At 42.8% G+C, this 20,219-nt stretch overlaps 3 protein-coding genes across 3 annotated transcripts; 2 read left to right on the top strand and 1 right to left on the bottom strand.

Moving 5' to 3' along the window:
* Window positions 1-844: 844 nt before the first annotated feature.
* Window positions 845-5,618, top strand: LOC139920432 (IgGFc-binding protein). The gene is made up of 4 exons (XM_071910473.2): window positions 845-884; window positions 2,481-2,593; window positions 2,970-4,115; window positions 4,569-5,618. Exons 2-4 carry the CDS (start codon window positions 2,545-2,547, stop codon window positions 4,979-4,981), a joined length of 1,608 nt encoding a protein of 535 aa, XP_071766574.2. The 5' UTR covers window positions 845-884; window positions 2,481-2,544; the 3' UTR covers window positions 4,982-5,618.
* Window positions 5,619-6,246: 628 nt separating this feature from the next.
* Window positions 6,247-15,427, bottom strand: LOC139920616 (sialic acid-binding Ig-like lectin 15). Its single transcript, XM_071910687.2, has 5 exons — window positions 15,311-15,427; window positions 12,914-12,978; window positions 10,229-10,618; window positions 8,746-9,209; window positions 6,247-6,376 (listed from the first exon to the last, which is right to left on the bottom strand). Exons 2-4 carry the CDS (start codon window positions 12,966-12,968, stop codon window positions 8,776-8,778), a joined length of 879 nt encoding a protein of 292 aa, XP_071766788.1. The 5' UTR covers window positions 12,969-12,978; window positions 15,311-15,427; the 3' UTR covers window positions 6,247-6,376; window positions 8,746-8,775.
* siglec15l (sialic acid binding Ig-like lectin 15, like) lies at window positions 13,965-17,150 on the top strand. The gene is made up of 3 exons (XM_078287049.1): window positions 13,965-14,088; window positions 15,298-15,678; window positions 16,780-17,150. Exons 1-3 carry the CDS (start codon window positions 14,043-14,045, stop codon window positions 17,148-17,150), a joined length of 798 nt encoding a protein of 265 aa, XP_078143175.1. The 5' UTR covers window positions 13,965-14,042.
* Window positions 17,151-20,219: the final 3,069 nt, after the last annotated feature.

The following is a 20,219-nucleotide window of genomic DNA, read 5'->3' as shown; positions in this document are numbered from 1 at the left end:
TACTACTACTACTACTACTACTGCTATTACTACTACTACTACTACTACTACTACTACTACTACTGCTGCTGCTGCTGCTACTACTACTATTACTACTACTACTACTGCTATTACTACTACTACTACTACTACTACTACTACTACTGCTATTACTACTACTACTACTACTACTACTACTACTACTGCTATTACTACTACTACTACTACTACTACTGCTATTACTACTACTACTACTAGTACTACTACTACTACTACTGCTGCTGCTGCTGCTGCTGCTACTACTACTACTACTACTGCTATTACTACTACTACTACTACTACTACTACTACTGCTATTAATTACTACTACTACTACTACTACTGCTACTACTACTACTACTACTACTACTGCTATTACTACTACTACTACTACTATTACTACGACTACTACTACTGCTCCTATTACTACTGCTATTACTACTATTACTGCTACTACTGCTGCTCCTATTACTACTACTATTACTACTACTGCTATTGCTACTACTTCACTACTTCACTGATTCTCTGACTGAAGCTCAATAAAACTCTCAGCAGAAACAGACTCACAGCTCAACTGAAGTCACAGTTTATATTATCTACTTTTAAAAATCCTGCCATAAGGTAATGTCATGTCATTATGTACCATTACCTGATGAATTTCCCACACAGCTCTCATGTAGGCGACACCCTGAGGCCTCACCACCCCCCCCACCCCCACCGCTCTGACCCTGTGCATCTTATGCAAAAACTTTCCAAATAGAGTTTGACTGACAAATGTGTGTTTCCATGTCTGAAGGAGAAAAGAGCAGCAGGATGTGATTTCAGCAAACGCTCTGCTGCTGAAGGTGAAGAGCGACCTGCTGACGGTAAGACAGAGATTTCATCACATAGAGGAGAAAATAGAACAGCTGATTGATTTCTGCTCTGGTGCATACTGCTGGCTACATATCAGGAAATGCTTATGAAGGGTTTCATTACAAAAAGCAACTGTACATATGGATCTGTTTCGTATAAAACTTTGTTACCTCATGTTGATTGCTCGATTTCCAAAGTCCAGGTGATTTAAATCCACAAAAATGGGAGTTAGGTCTTGGGATCACGTATAACTTTAATGATATTCAACAGTCAGCTTCCCCTGCTGCGTCTGGTTCTTTGTGTTTGCCTGTTTGTCAGTTTGGGAACTGGAGCACAAGTCTTATGGGTAATGATGACCTAAAACTACTGGAATCATGTTTTAGTGATTATATACAGCTGAGAGAGACTGATTCCACCACACAGACAAGAAAAAACAGTAGTTGATTCAGTTCTTTGCTCCAAAAAGTGACTGCATGTATATATAAATCTGTTTTGGAAAAACTTAGTTATTCTGTGTTGATTGCTTGATTTCCAAAGTCCAGGTGATTGCTAATAGCTTAACTATATTCAATAGTGAATTTTACCTTCTTGCCAGCAATCACTTTGTGAGACTCTGTATCACACTCGGTGGTCTCTAGCCTCTAGGCTACTGCCGACCCGTTTAAAGGGGAATGACACCCATTTTAAGAATTCACGTTCTTCCTGTGGCCGAAGACAGTTCAGTCAGTACTTGTGAACCACAAGGATGCAGAATCTGGCTCTGCTCCATAGACGGTGAATGGGGCGCTGACTTTGTTGACCCATAAGATTTCTGTGAGTTTTGGCATCTCAACTCATGTTAGCATCTTATGGCTCAAGAAAGTCAGCGCCCCATTCATTGTCTATGGAGCAGCTGTTGATTTTACATCCCAGTCACATCACAAGTTCAAGGGTTTGCTCTTACATTTCTAGCTTTAGGAAAGAGCAAGTTCACAAGTATTGACTGAACATATGTGAATTCTTAAAATGGGTAGCATTCCCCTTTAAAGGTCTGTGTGACTCTGGTAGTGTCTTGGGTTGTGTATCTTCCTCCATGATAAAACCCAAAAATCAGTGATTCTGAGATCTGTTGCTGCCATTGTATCGTATTGTATGTAAATCGCACATAAACAAATGCGAAAACAAAGCAGCAGATTCTGACAATATATAAAAAAAACTAGCCATTCTGCTGAAATGTTTTTAAGTAAAGTGCTTTCTTTATGTTATTAAAGCTTTCAGTTTGAAGTGTAACACTGAAATTCTTTGTTCATTTATGTGCTCATTCGTTTATGTTCCTTTATGTGTTAGAAGTGATTTTCAGACTGTTCCTCCATACAATGGCAGTGAATGGAGAGAGAGAAAAAAAACACAATTCTCCAGTCTCCTCCACCGGAGCAACAGATCACAGAATCACTGATTTTGGTGTTTTATCATAGGGGTAGTACACAGCGAGCCGTATATCTATGCAAACCTATAGCCAAGCTCTTTGAAACAGGCCAGTGTTGGTGACAAGGCAACTGAATATGTGATGAGGTGATGAGATTTAAAAGTGATACATCTGTGTCTATAGAGATCTGTTTTAACCACAGGGAACTAACTGTCGGTACTGGCTATAAACCCAAAGAGCTTGTCAGAGCTGACCGTCCGGCCGCCATGGCTCTGGTGCCAGGCCTCCTCCTGATCCTGGCAGCACTTCACCAAGGTAAACCACACCTGCACAGACACACCGTTCACAACTGTCATCTATCTGCCCTCAGTTGCCTGTGTGTGCGCTTTAAATGTAAAGCAGAGCTGCAACAGTCATCCAAAATCAATAAAACTCTACTGAATATGTCTTTGATATTGCTCAAATATGCTAGGTGTTCAAATCAATAACTGATAACGCATCTTCAAAAAGTCAGCTTTTCAAGAATTTAGTACAGCAGCCTTATCTTCCTAGTTTACAATCTGTTTTTTTATAGTTATGGAAAATCACCAAACTTGAAGCTACCAGTTTTTTTGTTAAATCTTTACCAGTTGAAATTATGACTGTTTGGAGGTTTGAGATCATTGCTTTAGCCGGCTGTTTCCTTTTCTAGAATCCACAGCCACCTTCCCCGAAAACAGCACAGGTGTTCACTTCATCGTTGCTTTTCCGGAGAACATCGCCTACTACCATCCTGATGCGCCCGAAAACAAGGTCCAAATCACTGCCTTGCATTACAGCACATCGGTCACCGTTATGGCACATATCTTCCATACAGAAACAAAGCAACTGCAGGCGGGGGACACGTGGGTTTACGACCTCGACGCACGAATGGAGCTCAAAAAGTCACAAATTTCCAATAATACCCTCCAAATCACCAGCACCAAACCTGTCGCTGTCCGTGCCATCAACCAAAAAAAAGACAGCATGCAGACTGCTCTGGTTGTGTCCGCTGACAACTTGGGCACAGAGTACCACATCCCGCCAGTGCCCAGAATCAAGGGAACCACCGAGCCTGCGTCATCAGTCTCTACAGACGTAACGGAAAGAGGTCCGTTCAAGCTCATCATTATCAACTCTGACAAAGCAAACACAGTTACCCTGGAAGGTGCAGAGAGCAGCGAGGTTTCGCTTGCACCCTACCAGCTCGCTCAGTTCTGGGTGAAAGAGTCGGAGGCGATGCGGTCGGTGAAAGCCGCCAACCCAGTGGCGGTCCTCTTCGGTCACCCATGCGCCGTCGTGGTCAACTGCACCTGCGGGATGCTGTTCACCCCTCTGCCGCCAGCCAACGAGGAGAAGCTCAAGTTCTACGTTCCACCAATTCTGGCCAAGGATGTTGAAAGTGAGACATTTCTACTTCTGTCAGACCAAGCCAGTCTAGTTCCCTTCAACCCAGACTCGTCCATGGTGAAGGCCTCCGGTACAGTCCTCCTCTACCGGCCCGGCATGCTCCTCAGCCTGATCCCGGAAGAGGACTTCGCCTCCTGCTATATACTCAACCACATCCCCAACATCGAGAACTATGCCGTGCTCGTGGTCCACAAGGACCAGACTGACGGGGTTCACCTAGGGAGTAATCCCTTGTCGAGCCCCAAGTGGCAGGAGATGAAAGGGACAGACTATGTCTCGACGAACATCGTACTAACGGCAGGCAAAAACATCATCTGGCACACTTCCTCCAAAATGGCTGTCTATTTCATGGGAAAGAAAGGGCTTGCTGTGTTTGGGAACCCCGCCCCCAGCATCAGCAAAACTCCAGGTATTGTTCTTCACCTTGAACCGCACATGAGCCACACACTCCTCACCATATTCATGTTTTCTGAGTCCATCCTAAAGTCAGATTGAGATGTACTGAAGGGATCTGATCTCAGCCTTGGCAGCAAAATACACAGAATAAGATTTTGAATGTGGATGATGTTCAAAACTTTAACCTATTTCTGAGGTCTGACCGATCAATAATACAAAGATGTTTGGCAGTGACGCAATTTAGCCTCAGATGACATAAGCAGGGTGGATACATTTGCCTACTAGGTTTTTCTTTTGTTTGAATTTGATAAGATACACTGGTGATACGATACACTGTGTGTGTAGATTGCAGACAAAATTAAATCAAAAGAACAAATAAGCAAATAAACCAAACTGTCCAAGTTGATTTTGATTCAGATTTGACCTATAACGTCTCCCTTCTTTTTCCATCTGCACCCATAACCAGATTTCAGGGGCTGCGTCTTGTCTCCAGAAGTCCTGGAGATTGGAGAAGTGGCAAGCGGCTGGCCCGAATCGGTCAAGTACTGCAGAGAGAAGAACCTCCAGCTGATCAGCCTCAACGAGGACGTGCTCCAGAAACAAGTCTCCGCAAGGCTGAGCCAGACCACGGATGACAAGCTAAAGCAGGTGTGGATCGGCCTGCGTCGAAGCTCCCTGACTGGGGAGTGGTACTGGGTGAGCAAGGATCCGGTCACCGACACTAACTGGGGGCAGGGAGAGCCAGGCACCGTGCAAGACGGCCAGTGTGCCATGATGAGTCTGGACACCAAGAAGGACTTCGGCTGGAGCGATGAGGACTGCTGTAAGACCGCCATTCCTGTCTGCTACAGCGGCCCCGTCCTCTTACCGGTGGAGTAGGACCAACATGATCTCATAAAAAGTTGTGAAATGAGCACGAACTCTGAAACGCAGATTTACGTGCTGTGGACACAAATTATTTGAAAATTATGTTTCTCCACCACAAATTTGATTCTGTGGCAACAGCACAAATTGGACACGGCATTTTCGGCTAAAGGTTGGATGGTTAAGTTTAGGCAACTAAAACAACTTGGGTAAGGTTAGGGAAAGGTTAAAGAAGAAGAACTTTAGCTAAAAATTTAAATTTGACTGACAGTAGAAATTTCCTTTGTACAAGCTGGGAATTGAACTCCAGTTGCCAAAGTTGAAGTCAAACTCATCGCCCATCCGCCACCCGACCACAACACCCTGACTGTCCACTGGGCTGCTTCACTGTGACACTACTTTATGTTTATAGCGGTGCCTCCGTCACATAACCGTTTCGTACACTTTACGAGCCACCAACACGTAAGTCGTGTTTATTTCACATATTTGTGTGAGATCATGTTGGGTAGGACAGGCGTAAGAGGGATAAAATTCATTTGAGGATACCTGGCAAAATCTTGCACTTATTTATCTTATCTTGCAAGTGTGTCGTGAGGTAGTGGATGTAACCTTCTCGCTTTTCAGGAAAGTAGTGTGTACACAGATACTGAATCAAAACCACAATGAATTTGTTCCTCTGAGTTCTCCAGCAAGTTTTCCAGTGTATCAGATCATTTTGCCAGGCGTTGGAAGTCAGCTGATGCAACTGTTAAAATGTAAATATGTGTAAACTTGAACCAAGTGAGAATTATTGTTCAAACTAATGTCTGAACTTAACAGCTGCAACAGGCTGTTGGTCCGCTAACCACCATTTCTTGTTGTAAACAACAAAAGGTAGCATTAGTTGGCTAGTAGTCTCATGCTAACATTAACATCTGTGTGTTTGCCGGCTAGTTAGCTAGCTAACAGTTTGTTCAGGTTAACTGAGCTGACTCTTCTCAAGCTACAACTCAGAGTGTTTTGGAGTAGAGACTAGGGCTAAAGACAAGACAGTTTACTGTGTCACAGTAACCAAATCCACCTTATCACACTATTCACTTTTACTGAGAACGTTACTGAATGGATCTACAGCCACACCACAACAAGCTGACTCAGCTGCTCTCTGCTTCTAGCTGCTTGCTACAGATTTACACTTTATTAACTCACACACAGTTCTACAGATTTACACTTTATTAACTAACACACAGTTCTACAGATTTACACTTTATTAACTCACACACAGTTCTACAGATTTACACTTTATTAACTCACACACAGTTCTACAGATTTACACTTTATTAACTAACACACAGTTCTACATGTTCCTCCATCATGAGACTCAGCTGGCTGGCAGACTGCAGAGTCTCTGTTTAGTCAGTGGAAACTACACACCTGAAAAAAGAGAAGGCCACATTTTAATAACTAGTAAGATAAATCAAGCGCACCTTCACTAGTTCAAATGTTAGAAACCATAGTTTTCTTTGCCCAAGTGTGAAGTGTGATGAACATATTGTAGTGCAAAATATCATAAGGCTATCAATACACACACAAAGTTAATGTTAATTGATTGTCTAGTTATTTGATTGATCAGTGATTTAAGCCTATTGATTTTCTTGATATATCTTTGTTGATATATCTTTATCTGTATTTCTACTATAATTTTGTAACCAAGGCATCATTCTTCCTGTGCGCTATTTATTTAGTAGGCTATAGAAACATTTTCTGACATCAGTTTTCCAGTGAATGGGAAACAAACAAGTCGGTATGTTGTTTGAAAGTGTGAAAAAGAAAAGCAGCTCATTCTCGTGACTCCAAGATCGACTGCCATGTGATCACAGGGGTTTCTTTAAATATATTTGCGTATCCTATTTATTGTATTTATCATATTCAAATTAGGCTCAAACCTCAAGTTTGCATTTCCTCATGACAATTCTACAAATCAGAACTTTTCAGAAATAACAGATTGGATCAGGAACCTATTTATTAAAATCAAAATACACTGAACTAGGGATCTGATTGGTCAGATAAAGTCCAATGTCCATCACTTTGTCATCTTTTACTCAACAGTTTGGCAGTTTCAGAGTGTCTATGTATGGGAGTAAACTCACTATTATGTGTAATTTTACTGAATGATTCTAATAAAAGTATGATACTGAGTGAAACTTGGTGTTGTATTTCTGTCTTTTATTGCCTGGCAACATCCAACAACCAATTTCAATATTTGTTTAATCAATTACTGTTGCGATTCTCACCATTATCACATTTAAACATATTCTAGTATTCCTGACAGTCTCAACAGCATTATACAGTGTTACTCAGAAATGGAATTGCATGAGCAGATTGATACATGTAAAGATTATAATCTCAGGTTAAGCAAGATGAATTTCTTTACTGTTAGGCTGTGTAGCTTTACTGAAGAAATGGCAGAAGGTGAAAACTCAGAGACTAGAGGAATATATTAAAGGATAAGGCTGGTGTTTTTTAATGCATTGCTTACCAACAACAAATCCTATGAAAATAACAAAATCAACAATGCGTTTGCTCTACTCCCGTTACTTTCTGACTTCCCACGTTCCGTTTTTAGCCGTCAACCCGGAAGTCATTGGCTCCAATTGGAAGCTAAAAACCTTTAAATACAGCTCACAAAGACATGGTTTACATTTTAAAAATCGCTAACTGTTACCATGAAAAGTCAGACTGTTGTAGTTATTACCAAATCAAATTAAAATGGGAACAAATTCTTCATTACGCCGGGGACTATTTTCTGTGCTACGGAACTACTTTCCTGAGGTGGAAAACGTGTTTACGGTCGGCTTATTAAGTTGTTTGAGGAAAAAGTCGTCCGGCCCGGTGCATCGTGATGATGAAATATGCTGCAGAGCAGCAGCATGGCTCTGTGACGGGTTTTAATAGTTTTTAATACAATGCAGTTCTATGGCTGCTGGGACATGAGGCTTTACTGGGCACCGGCTGCATGGACGAGACTTGTTGGCAAAACAAAATCATTGCTGATTTATTTTCATAGGATCTGTTGACGGTAAGCAATGCATTAAAAAACACCAGCCTTATCCTTTAAGCCTGTTTGACATTATTGCTTGCTGTTACTATAAATCAATCGGCATGGACAACATGAACATGCAAAACTACCTTGAATGTATTTTCCTGGTGAGAAAAGTTTAGTTTAGCTTAGTTTGGTTCAGTTCAGTTCATAAATACATTATTATAGTAAGAGAGTTGACTGGAAATATACAGGAGACTATGGTTTGACTGTTATGGGTTTTTGAAGGCCAATTCCAATACCAATTTTTTTTGTACCAAGCCTGCCAAAAGTAAATATTTTGTGCCAATACTCAATATCTTTAAACTCGACCAAAAAGGTGCCCAAAAAAAATTCCCCCAGATTTTTATTCTTTGCAGGATGGAAAAACCCAGAACAGCATTTAGACCATGGGACCAGTAATAATAATATTACTACTACTACTACTACTATTACTACCACTAGGCTACTACTACTACTACTACTACTAATAATAATAATAATAATAATTTAAAAAAATAATAACGTATTTGTTGATAGTTATATGGAATCTAATCAAAATGTCCCCTTACAATCAATTCTACAATAAATATGTAATCAATTGATCTTTAATAAAATGCCAATATCGGCCTGATATAACATCTAACTCTCCAGGAGACGTTAGAGATCCCAGAGAGTTTCTACCAGGAAACAACAGATAATGAAGCGCAGAGAAAGATCAAACCTAAATAACAGAAACATGGCGGAGCGGCTGTTATTTCCCCCAGCAGCCGAAGCCGAGCAGCGCCCCTCCCTGCACCATCCACGCCCCCATCCCGACCAGGAGCAGCACCTTGGCCCCCAGGGAGACGGACAGCAGGAGCAGCAGGGGAGGTGAAGCCCCGCCCGCCGAGGCGTCGGGGCGGGGCGGCAGGACGTACAGCGTGGCCTGCTCCTTGCCCAGCGGGTTGGAGGCGCTGCAGGTGTACTGCTGGCCGGGCGAGACGTCCCGCAGCTGGCTGACGGTGCGGTAGTGGCCCGGCGAGCCGGGCGAGCCCTGGGCCAGCGGGCCCACCGCCGTCCCCTCCAGCAGCTCGTCCGGACCCAGCCACTGGACGTCCGGCAGCGGGGAACCCTGCACCCGACACAGCGCTCTGTACCCCGTCTCCTCGCTGCCCTCCACTGACAGACCCAGGATCCTCGGGGCAGCTGCAGCGAGAAGCACAGAGAATTATTTACAGCGTTTTTAACCAGCAAAATATCACTGTCAAAGTAACAGTTACCTTAGTATAGAGGTAATGAGGGCATGGTGGAGTCGATTGGTCTCCTCTATCTCACAGCAGTAGTATTGTTAGTTCTAGTGTTTCTCCACATTAAGACTACATTTCCCATCAGCCCCGTTGCTTCCCGCCCCCCCTCCCTCTCCCTGAAGAGGATCAACATGTTGGAAGTGATTTCTCCATCTTCCTTTCCCTCCTTCCACCATCTGCTGCCAGAAACTCTTTCAGCTTTAGCTCCGTTTGCTCTGGAAGAACAGAAGAAGAACCTCTTCCTGTTTTGTGCCGTAAAGCGATCCAGCAGATTTCCCTCCAGATCCACCAGGTGGAGAAACTATGGAGGATGCAGAGTAGAGGCTGATGGAGGCTGATGGTCTTCTGTTTACAGTAATTACACAAATGTGTCAAAATGAATGTGCTGATGATTTATTGATGTTAAAATGATACACACAGAACCTTTCAGAGTTACTGTGACTATGAAATAAACAAATTGTTCCTGTTACAATGTGCTGAGGTGACAAGTTAGACCAGAAAACTCTGACATTTCTGGTGTCTCTCCATCAGGAACAAAAACTGGATCAACAGAAACTGGATCAACAGAAACTGGATCAACAGAAACTGACAAACTGTGGATCCATTCACAGTGAGAAGAGGAATCTGACTTTACTTTGTTTCTGCACTTTATTTTGTCGTTTCTAATGTTTCCAGTGAAAAGAATCTAGTTTGAACTCTGACCTCTCTCCTTTTAGAATCACATGGAAAAGATCACAGCTAACAACGTTCTCTGTTCTAAAGAGGAACTCAGGAACTTTTACTCTGACGACATTTTAAATCACACACTTTTTACTTTTAGAGTAGATAAAGTAGATTTTCACACCAGAACTTTTACTTCTACTTAAGTAAAATATCATCAAAGTCACAGTACTTCTACTGGAGTAGGACGCTGCCTACCCTCGACTCGCAGCCTGGTGCCCATCTTGTCCTCGTAGCTGACGTGGTCATGTCCCGGCACCTCCACCCGGCAGTAGTAGCGCCCGTTGTCCTGCAGGGCGGCGCTGTTGATGCGCAGGGAGAGGTCGTGCTCCCGCGGGTTTCCCTCCAGCCGGTAGCGGTGGTCCTGCTGCGGCCCCGGCTCGCAGGTGCGGGTGGCGGCGTGGCTGGTGCAGCGGAACAGGACGGTGGAGCCCTGGCCGTGGCCCAGCCGCCACAGCACCTGCAGGGAGGAGTGGTACGAGTGCTGCGGGTGGCTGAAGGTGCAGGGCAGCACCACCGGGTAACCCTCGATGGCCCGCACCTCCGCCGGCACGTGCATGGACCAGCCGTCGTCACCGGAGCCTTGGCCTGGGGGGGAAGGGGGGTTTGCAGAGGATAAAGCTTATCTAGGTTTGACCGTCATAATGGTTCAGCCCCCATGAATCTCAGTCTTTAGCACTTTTTTTATTTGCATGGTGATTCATAGCGGTCTGGTCAAGCCTATCCCCCACTGATTCACTGATGGAATTTCTCGCCTAGTTGTCAGTTATTAAAGTCTTTAACCAATCACAGCAGCAAACCAGATTGACGTAATCTGGAAACGCCTCAGAGCGACATCAGCCATGGCGGTGTTCACTTCCCAGCTTTTAAACTTACGTTAGGTCTGGAGGACGACATGTTTACTGCTGCCTTGTTTATTCTGTTTGTCATCCTGTTACTATCTAATGGTACACTGGGTGCTAATTACCTGTTAATTGCCCTTTTATTGCCAACAAATTGTTTAGCAGTTAGTATGATCGTGTTATTACCACAGGTGTGACCAAGTCAACTCTGCTCTAGTCCCAAGTCAGTCGCAAGTCTTGATGCACAAGCCTCAAGTCAAGTCTCAAGTCTAAATGTAGATTACCAAGTCAAGTCCAAGTCAAGTCCATGTCATTAATGTCAAGTCTCAAGTCTAAATGTAGAACAGCAAGTCAAGTCAGAACAAATCAAGAGTCCAGTATCAATTTAATATCTTAAAGAAAACTAAATATCTAGGACTTTTCAATGCAATATGGTTTTAATAGGATAAAAACTTGGTAAGAGCATCATGAGTTTGATTTCTATAATCAGTTTCAACTTCAATAAATTCAATCATTCCATACAAATTCAGAAAACAGAATTTAAATTCAGTCGTCTGCTGGAACAAATCTCATCACTTTCAATCTAAGTCATTTACACAAACACACAGAGGTGGTAGAAGTACACAAATTCCCTACTCAAGTAAAAGTGCAAATACTCATCTAAATATATACTCTGGTAGAAGCTGAAGTACCATTTCAAATCCTTTACTCAAGTCAAAGTATAAAAGTACGTGGACTTAAATTTACTTAAAGTATAAAAGTAAAAGTCGTTCTCTAAAAAAGTAATTTCTAATGTTCTAAACTGGTTTTCTGTTGATCGTTCCTCTGAATCCCGATAAGTGAGTCTGCAGCTCAGATCACAAACGTTAATTCTAGCAGCTGAATTCATTAACGTTAATTCTCTCTCTTGTTGCTTCTCTCTCTCTGTCCCTTTCCTTCCTTTTTGGTGTCGCTTTGCTGAACAAGCACAATCACATTTGGCTCTTGATCAGCTGCTTCTGGGATGGAAGCCATCTGATGTACAAAATAAATTATTTTTGGAAAATCAGTTGATGATTTCCTCAGAGTAACGAGTCTGTTTTGAAAATGTAGTGAGTAGAAAGTAGATTTTTCTTTTGAAATGTAGTGAGTAAAAGTAAAAAGTCTTCAGTGAAAGAAAAACTTGAGTAAAGTACAGATACTTGAAAATCTTACTTGAGTACAGTAATGAAGTATTTTTACTTTGTTACATCCCACTTCTGCAAACACAAGATCTCAAGTCAAGACTTTAGAAACCTTTTCAAGTCATCAAAGTACAAGTCAGAGTCAAGTCCCAAGTCACCAGAACCCAAGTCAAGTCAAGTCTCAAGTCTTCTCTTCATGCAGCAAGTCAAGTCTCAAGCAAGTCTCCACCTCTTGGTTATAACCAAACTCTGTGCATTCATTACTTCCTATGTAGACTCTCCAGCAGACAGACCTCATATAGATCCATATGAATTATCCAGTATAATAACATCAAACACATCCATTATGATGACTAAAACACTTTTGGCTACAAAAAGGCCAAACTTGTCAAATTAGGCAAGCTTATGTCACCACTTCCCACTCAGGAACAACCACACAGGACAACAATGTGACCACACCGTCATTATATTCATATTTTCAGTATGTTTACTTTTCTTTTCTGCGTGCATGAAGTTTACAAAACATTAATAAAATCCTCCTAAAACTGAGTTGCATCCTGTTTTGCGAGGCGGATCAAGCCTCGGTCGTCTTCAGGCTCAAAACCCTTGAATCTTCTCCTCTGCTTCATGACTGAAGAGGGTTTAACAGGTGAAATCAATCAGCGATCAGAGCGATCGTTTAGATTGATCCAGAATGATTGATAAGGCTCCTTTGACAAGCAGGTTTGTCACAAAGAGAACAAGGAATGCAAATACAGAGAGAACAGTCACATCACAATCTGAAAGATACAGGGCCGTGTTTCTGTGTGTGTGTGTGTGTGTGTGCGTGTGTGTGTGTGTGTGTGCGTGTGTGTGCGTGTGTGTGTGTGCGTGCTCACCTCCTATAACAGATAACAGCAGGCTCAGAATGCTGCAGACCAACTGGGCGTCCATGATGAGACTGCTGAAGACACAACTCAATAAGTTAGGATGTGTGTGTGTGTGTGTGTGTGTGTGTGTGTGTGTGTGTGTGTGTCACTGTGACTCAGTGTCTCCCAGTCACAGCTGTGTGCTTCAGTCTTTCCAGCCTTCTATTTCTACAGTGTGGACATTCCCCTTCATGTCTTTTTTAATAGGAAAACAGTTTGTTGAAAGCATTAAAGCCAGACTGTAACTGTCGTACCGGGCAGGAATCCAACATTGATCCAATATTATCGTTTATCGTGGAATCATGTTGTGATCATACGTCGATATTTATGATATTGTGACGCACAAATCTGCTGTCTAAACTGATGAGAACAAGAAAATTCTGTTTAAAAAACTCTAACAAAATGAATATTGTTTGAAAATTTCAGTTTTGTTTGACATCACCATTCAGTTCAATGGGATGAACATCAGTTTGATTATTTAAGCTTATTGGTGTGTGTGTGTGTGTGTGTGTATGTGTGTGTGTGTATGTACACTACCAGTCAACAGTCTGGACCACCTGACTGAATGTTCTGTGTTTTTCATTCTCTTAAAGCCATTCTGATCTAAAGGCTTCTGCTTAAATACTTGAAATGAGTTTCTTAGACAAATATAAATAGTGAAGTTGATCCTATGTATGAATTTCTTTCCAAAGCCTTTGCCTTTCCATCAAGGCAAAGGGCGGCTACTTTAAAGAATCTAAAATATAAGATAGTTTTGATTTGTTTAACACTTTCTTGGTCGCTGCATAATTCCATCTGTGTTATTTCATAGTTTTTACTGTTATTCTAAAATGTGGAAAATAGTAAAAATAAAGAAAAATGTGATGTGTCCAAACTTTAGACTGGTAGTGTATGTGTGTGTGTGTATGTGTGTGTGTGTGTGTTTGAATTTGTTTTCTACAGCATGATCTCTTTCAAAGCCTTCCTTATTTCTCTTGCAGGAAATGACAAGTTTCACGTGTCAGATTTCACAACAGTGACAAGACAGACTGCAAAGTTTTGACTTTATTTCCCTTGTTTCTGCTTCTACTGCCGCTCGTGTCTGACCCATCTGAGAAGGATGCAGATTCAGTGTTACGCTCTTATTCTATCAATGATCATCACAGGTAAGCTCATATCTATAGGTATATAGGAAGGAAGAGCATTTAAACATAAGAGGGTGAAGAGGTTTTTTGAGTCGGGGGGTGGGGGGGTGGGGGGGGGGCTTAAATAATCAAACTGATGTTCATCCCATTGAACTGAATGGTGATGTCAAACAAAACTGAAATTTTCAACCATTTGAAGGAGTTTCAGCGTCTTGATAGCCAGACTAAAGACCAATAACTAAAAACCAATTAAAAATACACAGTACATGAATTAACATTAAAGTTACAACCAACAGTCAGGATGCTAAAGTCGACTGTTGTTCCCTGTTGATGTTTTTTTCTTTATAAATCCAAAAAATACTCAAAATGTCCATGTTGGTATTGCACCAAAATAATGGTATCTTACTGTTTGGTCGTCTCGGTTTTCTTTCAAGATGATTTTGAGTCCGGCAGCCTCTCTGCTGCGCGCCTCCTAATCATTTCTGTTTAACTCCTAACATTCCTGTCATTGATCCCCAAATAGTTTGAAACATTTGCAGAGTTTAGCTCCAAAATACAATATGTACCATTTGAAAAAAGCACCTTACTCTGACAAATGACTGATAAAACAAAACTCAAACAAATGGAGGTGTGCTACTGTGTAAAGCAGATGTTTCCCAGATGTTTTCATGCCTCAGACTCAAATAGACACACATTGAGCCATGGAGTCCCATTTATGAGATTTTGTCCCAGGGATCCATATGGGAATATTTTAGTTTTTGATGATGTAGTATTAAAGCTGCACTAGTCAAGATTTTTAATGAAAAAATCCAGCCATTTTATCAGCCTAAGGCCTTGTCCACACTAATCCGGGTAAATTTGAAAACACCGTTTTCGTGTTGTTTGCGTTTCCGTCCACACTAACAAACAACTATAAGACCGCCAAAGCCACGGAGAATACAGACTGTTTGACTCCCCGCCTGAGATCACATGACAATCCCACATCAACGTGTTTGAAGAGCTCTGTTTTCCCTGTCCACACTGCAACACGAAACCGGTGTTTTCAAATGTATCCACTCTGGAGAGTGTTTTCAGATTTACCTGGATTAGTGTGGACAAGGCCTAAATCACAGAGTCAACACAGATGGAATAAACTGCTCCAAACATGGCTGGTATGAAAGATTTCTGCAGCTGCCCAAAATCTCCGCTCTTGCTTCAATTGATCAAAACATGAACCCCCCCCCCCTTCAGGGTCTCTCTCCACCTCGTTGGACATGGCGGTCTCTCCGGTGGTCCACGCCCCCAGAGGAGAAGACGCCGTCCTGTCCTGCTCCTTCACGCATCCCAAACAACAAGACTACTCAGGGTCGATCACCGTCAAATGGCTGGCGAGAGAGAAGACGGCCGAGCCGTTCTTCCGCTGTTCGGTCCGGAACGACTCGAGGGAAAGACTCAGCGACTGTTCGACGCCGTCCGGCCTGCAGTACTCTCTGGACGGAGATCCTCGGCGGGGGGCGCTCTCCCTCCGCATCAGGGCGCTGCAGCTGATCAATAACGGGACGTACTACTGCAGAGTCGAGCTGGACCAGACAGGAGAATCTCTACAAAAGGAAATACAACTTTATGTCACTGGTAAGGTCTTCCTGATAGATGAGGGGAACAACACGATCTCATAAAAAGTTGTGAAATGAGCACGAACTTTGAAACGCAGATTTACCTGCTGTGGACACGAATTATGTGAAAATTATGTTCCTCCACCACAAACTGGATTCTGGAAGAAAACACAAATTGGACACTAACGGTTCAGTTTAAATTAAAACAACTCGGTTAAGGTTTGGGAAAGACTTTGGTCAGTTAAATAAGAAAAACTTTCGCTAAAAATTAGAACTTGACTCACGGTGGATTGGTCAAACTCACCACAACACCCTTACTTTCCACTGTGCTGCTTCGATGTGACGCTACTTCATGTTCATTTCATGTATTTTTTGTGAGATCAGGTTGAAATATCGAGTCCAATCCCTGCCGTTGTCACATAATCCTTTTAAGGTGGCGGAATGTTCAGAATATTCAGAATGTTTAGAATATTCAGAATGTTCATAATATTCTTTGGAATGTTCATAATATTCTTTGGAATGTTCATAATATTCTTCAGAATATTCTTCGGAATGTTTATAATATTCTTCAGAATATTCTTCGGAATGTTCATAATATTCTTCGGAATGTTCAGAATATTCGGAATGTTCAGAATATTCTTCAGAATATTCGCGGCCACAACACGTAATCTGCATTTCAGAGTTTGTGCTCATTTCGTGAAATTTTACAAGGCTGTGTTGGATCTCTGTTGATGTTTTATAATCTTTTCATTTTTGTCGTCGATGCTTCTCTCCCACCCCGATCTAACAGAAATACGTGAAATGAACATGACTTGTTAACACTAAATTACGGGTTGACGGCACGTAAAGTGTTAAAACTTTGTTGTGGTCGGGTGGTGGATGGGCAGATGAGCTTGACTTCAATACCGGGGACTGTGGCAAAAGTTTTTCTTATTTAACCGACCAAAGCCTTTCCCTAACCTTAACCAAGTTGCTTTAGTCGCCTAAACATAACCGTTAGCCGACCTTTAGCTGAAAATGTCGTGTCCAATTTGTGTTTTTGTCACAGAATCCAGTTTGTGCGTTTCAGAGTTCGTGCTCATTTCATAACTTGTTATGAGATCATGTTGTTCTCTCCCAGCTGAAGCTCAGATCCTGAGTCTCTCTGTGGTGGAAACCTCCGGCCCGGACGGTCCCGCCAGGATCCTGCAGTGCGAGGCTGAGGGCCATCCGCTGCCCAGCGTCACCTGGCTGTCGGGCTCCAGCGGCCCTTTGGACGCCCGCGCCCCGACCGCCGGGCCCGGACCGTACCGGCTGACCGGCTCCGTCCCGTACCTGGAGGAGGACGTGTTCACCTGCAGGGCGGAGAACAGGCTGGGGGGGGCGGAGAGGCGCTATCCGCCCAGCAACACGCTGTGGATAACGCTGACGGCGGGCGGAGTCCTGCTGCTGCTGCTGCTGCTGTCGGGCTTCACCTGCTACTGCCTGAGAAGGAGAGGTGTGTGTTGTTAGGGGCGGGTCAGAAATGCACCGAACCAATGCTGATATCCAACAACATTATCAAACATTCTGTGGCAGCCATTTTGAGGTGAACCAGTCAACTGACAACAGGCCCTTTTCACATTCTGTTTCTCAGCTTCTGCATTGAGAAACCGGTGCATTACAACTTCCTGTTGCAGCTCTGTCCTTCACTAACTCGCTCCACAACCTGCCCACAATTTTTCATTTGTTACATTAATTATCTAGTGCCAGATGGATTGTTGGATTGGTTTGTCAGTAAGTCGCAAAAAGAAACTTGCCACAGGAAGTTGTAATGCACCAGTTTAGCTGTTACCATGACGATGTGAAAAGGGCCTATTCAAGAGTGCTGATTTGATAGATATGTTCCCACAGAACTAGAACAGATAGAACGGTCATTCCCATTCAAATCAACGTTCCTGGACGGTCGGAGCGGCGGCCATCTTGCTGTGACCCGTCGGACTAGCTTCTGTATAAAGCGACTCGCAGCAAGTCACTGAGCTGAGAGGTTTTACAGCAAGAACCAAAGCAGCTTCTCTGTCTCCTTGCTGCCATGGATCGCTAACATGCTAATGTTGACTAGAAGAGCTAGAGAGAGAAGTACAGTCTGTGATGAAGCTACGTTAGCCTCGTCGCTAACGTTAGCTTCCAGTTGAGTTCTGACAGTTTGCTAACAGACTCATCTGCTCAGTTCTCACAGTGTGACAGACTTTACACCTTAAAGTCGAGATGAAACGGCATTTCGAGAGTATCTAACTTCCGTATCGTGACGTATTTCCGAGTGAAACAGGAAAGACAGGCGGGACGTAACGTTGGGAGGAATTTGATTTGAACGTTGAAAAGTGGGTGTGTCCTAACACCCGAAGACACACCGAAGTACCGTGCTGCTGCTAGCTAGCTAACTAATGAATCTTAGCCTCTTAGCTCTGTGCGCTAAAAGTTGAAGATTGATTGATGGGTGGATGTCATGATATTATTGGTTGAAATTAGTTACGGGCATGCTTACGTAAGCACACGGCATATTTTGTTTTACAGGAAGAAAACATGAATTTTGATATAAGAATACAATGAAATTGATTTTTGGTATTTTTTTTGGCATATATTGTTAAATAGGTGCACAGTATGACCGGGGATGTGATCTAAAAGGGTTAAAAAGGCATTTTTCATTTCATCTCGTCTTTAATGTCCAGACTTGTGTTTTCACCATAGCAACTAACACTTAAAATTCCATAATCGCCATTTTATGCTGAACTAAACAAATTATCATGACAAACAGAGGAAGGACCGTTCGATCCATTCAGGTTCTGTGGTAACTGTCCAAACGCTGTAGGGGTTTCACAAATTTTCAGCTGTATATCTCATTTGAAAAAAAACCCTCTTCAACCCTGAACATCTTCTGTCTGTTGTCTTGTCTGTGGTTTTGAAGCAGTGGCGCGGCGGGCGGAGCGTGGTGATGGCGCTCCAGCAGGCGGCGCTCCAGCAGGCGGCGCTCCAGCAGGCGGCGCTCCAGCAGGCGGCGCCGCAGAGCCTCAGCTGCTCTACTCAACCATCAGCCTGCCAAACTCCCACTGTGAGTCCTGCAGCTCGCACCGGATGAATATTTCAATACTTACACACTATAAATACTTTAAGTGTTTTCTTTTATCCCAGTGGTTCTGACCACTCAGGAGTTGCAGATGATTTTGGGAGAGTCGTGAAATTATTTATTGAATGTGAATGTGTATATTTCCATTATACAGATTTAGTATCATGTTTTTAATCTTTGTGATAATTTTTTGTGAGGTAACGAATATTTGCAGCTTCTAGAATTTGTCCCATAATTAGTAAAATGGCTTGAAAATGGAAAATAAAACTCATTATTTAGTGTCATTCTGCATGCTTACACCTCAGATAGATGACATTGCCTGAACATTTTGAGAGCCAGTGACTGAAACAAGGAACATTAGTCCTGTTGCTGCAGGTCGTGTCCTGCATCCAGCAGCCTGTGGACCAGTGATGAGTCTTTTTTTGCATTGCAAATTGAAATAAATAGAGCAGCTTGTTTCTGCAGAGGCTCTGCATGGTGCCTGGTGTGGGAGCGTCTCTCTCTCTCTCTCTCTCTCTCTCTCTCTCTCTCTCTCTGTCTCTCTCTCTCTCTCTCTCTCAGGACTTCAGCTCTAATGGGATCTTGCTGTTTTCTTTCTTCACAGCTCTCCAGACTAGTTTCAGAGGCTCCACACAAGACCATGAAGAGCCAGGTGAGTCTCAACTGACCGCAGCTTTAACAGGCATTTCTCTAGATGGATTTCTGGATTTCTCAAAGACTTTCAGAGTCCTTGAGAAATCCAGGAGGATGATCCTATATAATTAGGTTGAAAATATGATAGAATATGACTAGAAAGCCTTCGGGAGTCCAGCTGTTAGAGCCCAATAAAATAACTTGTGTTTATCCAGGGAAGGTTTTTGCAGAGCATGTATGCTGTAGCTCCATCCTGCGTCACATTCATACACTTCCATACAGTCACACCTGTCAGCTGTCAGTGGTTGGTGGTTCAGTGCCTTGCTCAAGGGCTCCTCAACAGTAGTTGCTGAGTGAAGGGAGAGTGTTGCTCATTAAGTTTCCCTAACCCGGGTCGTCCTGCTGAGTCAGTGGGCTACCTTTTGAGTCTGGCTCATCCCTCTCTCTCTTTCCTGTCTCTCTCTTCTTTGATCTGTCTAATAAAGACAAAAATGGCAAAAAAAACAAAATCAAAACAACTTTAAACAAACAAAAAACGTCTCCCTGCCTTGATTTTTCGCAGCCGGTCCGAGGATTTGATTCTGTGTCAGAAGCAGACTGTGGTTCTGCATTGTATCTCCAATAAAAACACTAGACGGTTCACTAGGATCTTAAAAGTTTGGTTCTAAAATATGACAGACTCTGATTGGATGTTGGTGGAAATGTGCTGGTCCGTCCTGAAAAGACATTTTAACAAACCTCTGTCATTCCAGCCGTCCTCTACTCCCTTGTGAACGCCCAGCAGTGAGTGAGGTATGAAAAATATTATCCATTAATATTATTATTATCCATCCGCTCAGTAAATG

The sequence above is a fragment of the Centroberyx gerrardi genome, chromosome 12 (assembly GCF_048128805.1).
Source record: "Centroberyx gerrardi isolate f3 chromosome 12, fCenGer3.hap1.cur.20231027, whole genome shotgun sequence".
NCBI lineage: Eukaryota > Metazoa > Chordata > Actinopteri > Beryciformes > Berycidae > Centroberyx > Centroberyx gerrardi.
Note: the sequence above shows the minus strand (reverse complement) of the source record. Positions and strands in the feature narration are given on the sequence as shown.

Excerpts from the sequence above, each read along its gene's own strand:
- LOC139920432 (XM_071910473.2), top strand. The coding sequence starts at position 2,545 with ATGGCTCTGGTGCCAGGCCTCCTCCTGATCCTGGCAGCACTTCACCAA. Across the intron at positions 2,594-2,969 it reads CCTGGCAGCACTTCACCAAG|AATCCACAGCCACCTTCCCC; the intron begins GTAAACCACACC and ends TTCCTTTTCTAG. Across the intron at positions 4,116-4,568 it reads CAGCATCAGCAAAACTCCAG|ATTTCAGGGGCTGCGTCTTG; the intron begins GTATTGTTCTTC and ends ACCCATAACCAG.
- LOC139920616 (XM_071910687.2), bottom strand. The coding sequence starts at position 12,968 with ATGGACGCCCAGTTGGTCTGCAGCATTCTGAGCCTGCTGTTATCTGTT. Across the intron at positions 10,619-12,913 it reads GCTGTTATCTGTTATAGGAG|GCCAAGGCTCCGGTGACGAC; the intron begins GTGAGCACGCAC and ends CTTCCCCCCCAG. Across the intron at positions 9,210-10,228 it reads CACCAGGCTGCGAGTCGAGG|CTGCCCCGAGGATCCTGGGT; the intron begins GTAGGCAGCGTC and ends TTCTCGCTGCAG.
- siglec15l (XM_078287049.1), top strand. The coding sequence starts at position 14,043 with ATGCAGATTCAGTGTTACGCTCTTATTCTATCAATGATCATCACAG. Across the intron at positions 14,089-15,297 it reads TCTATCAATGATCATCACAG|GGTCTCTCTCCACCTCGTTG; the intron begins GTAAGCTCATAT and ends CCCCCCCTTCAG. Across the intron at positions 15,679-16,779 it reads AATACAACTTTATGTCACTG|CTGAAGCTCAGATCCTGAGT; the intron begins GTAAGGTCTTCC and ends GTTCTCTCCCAG.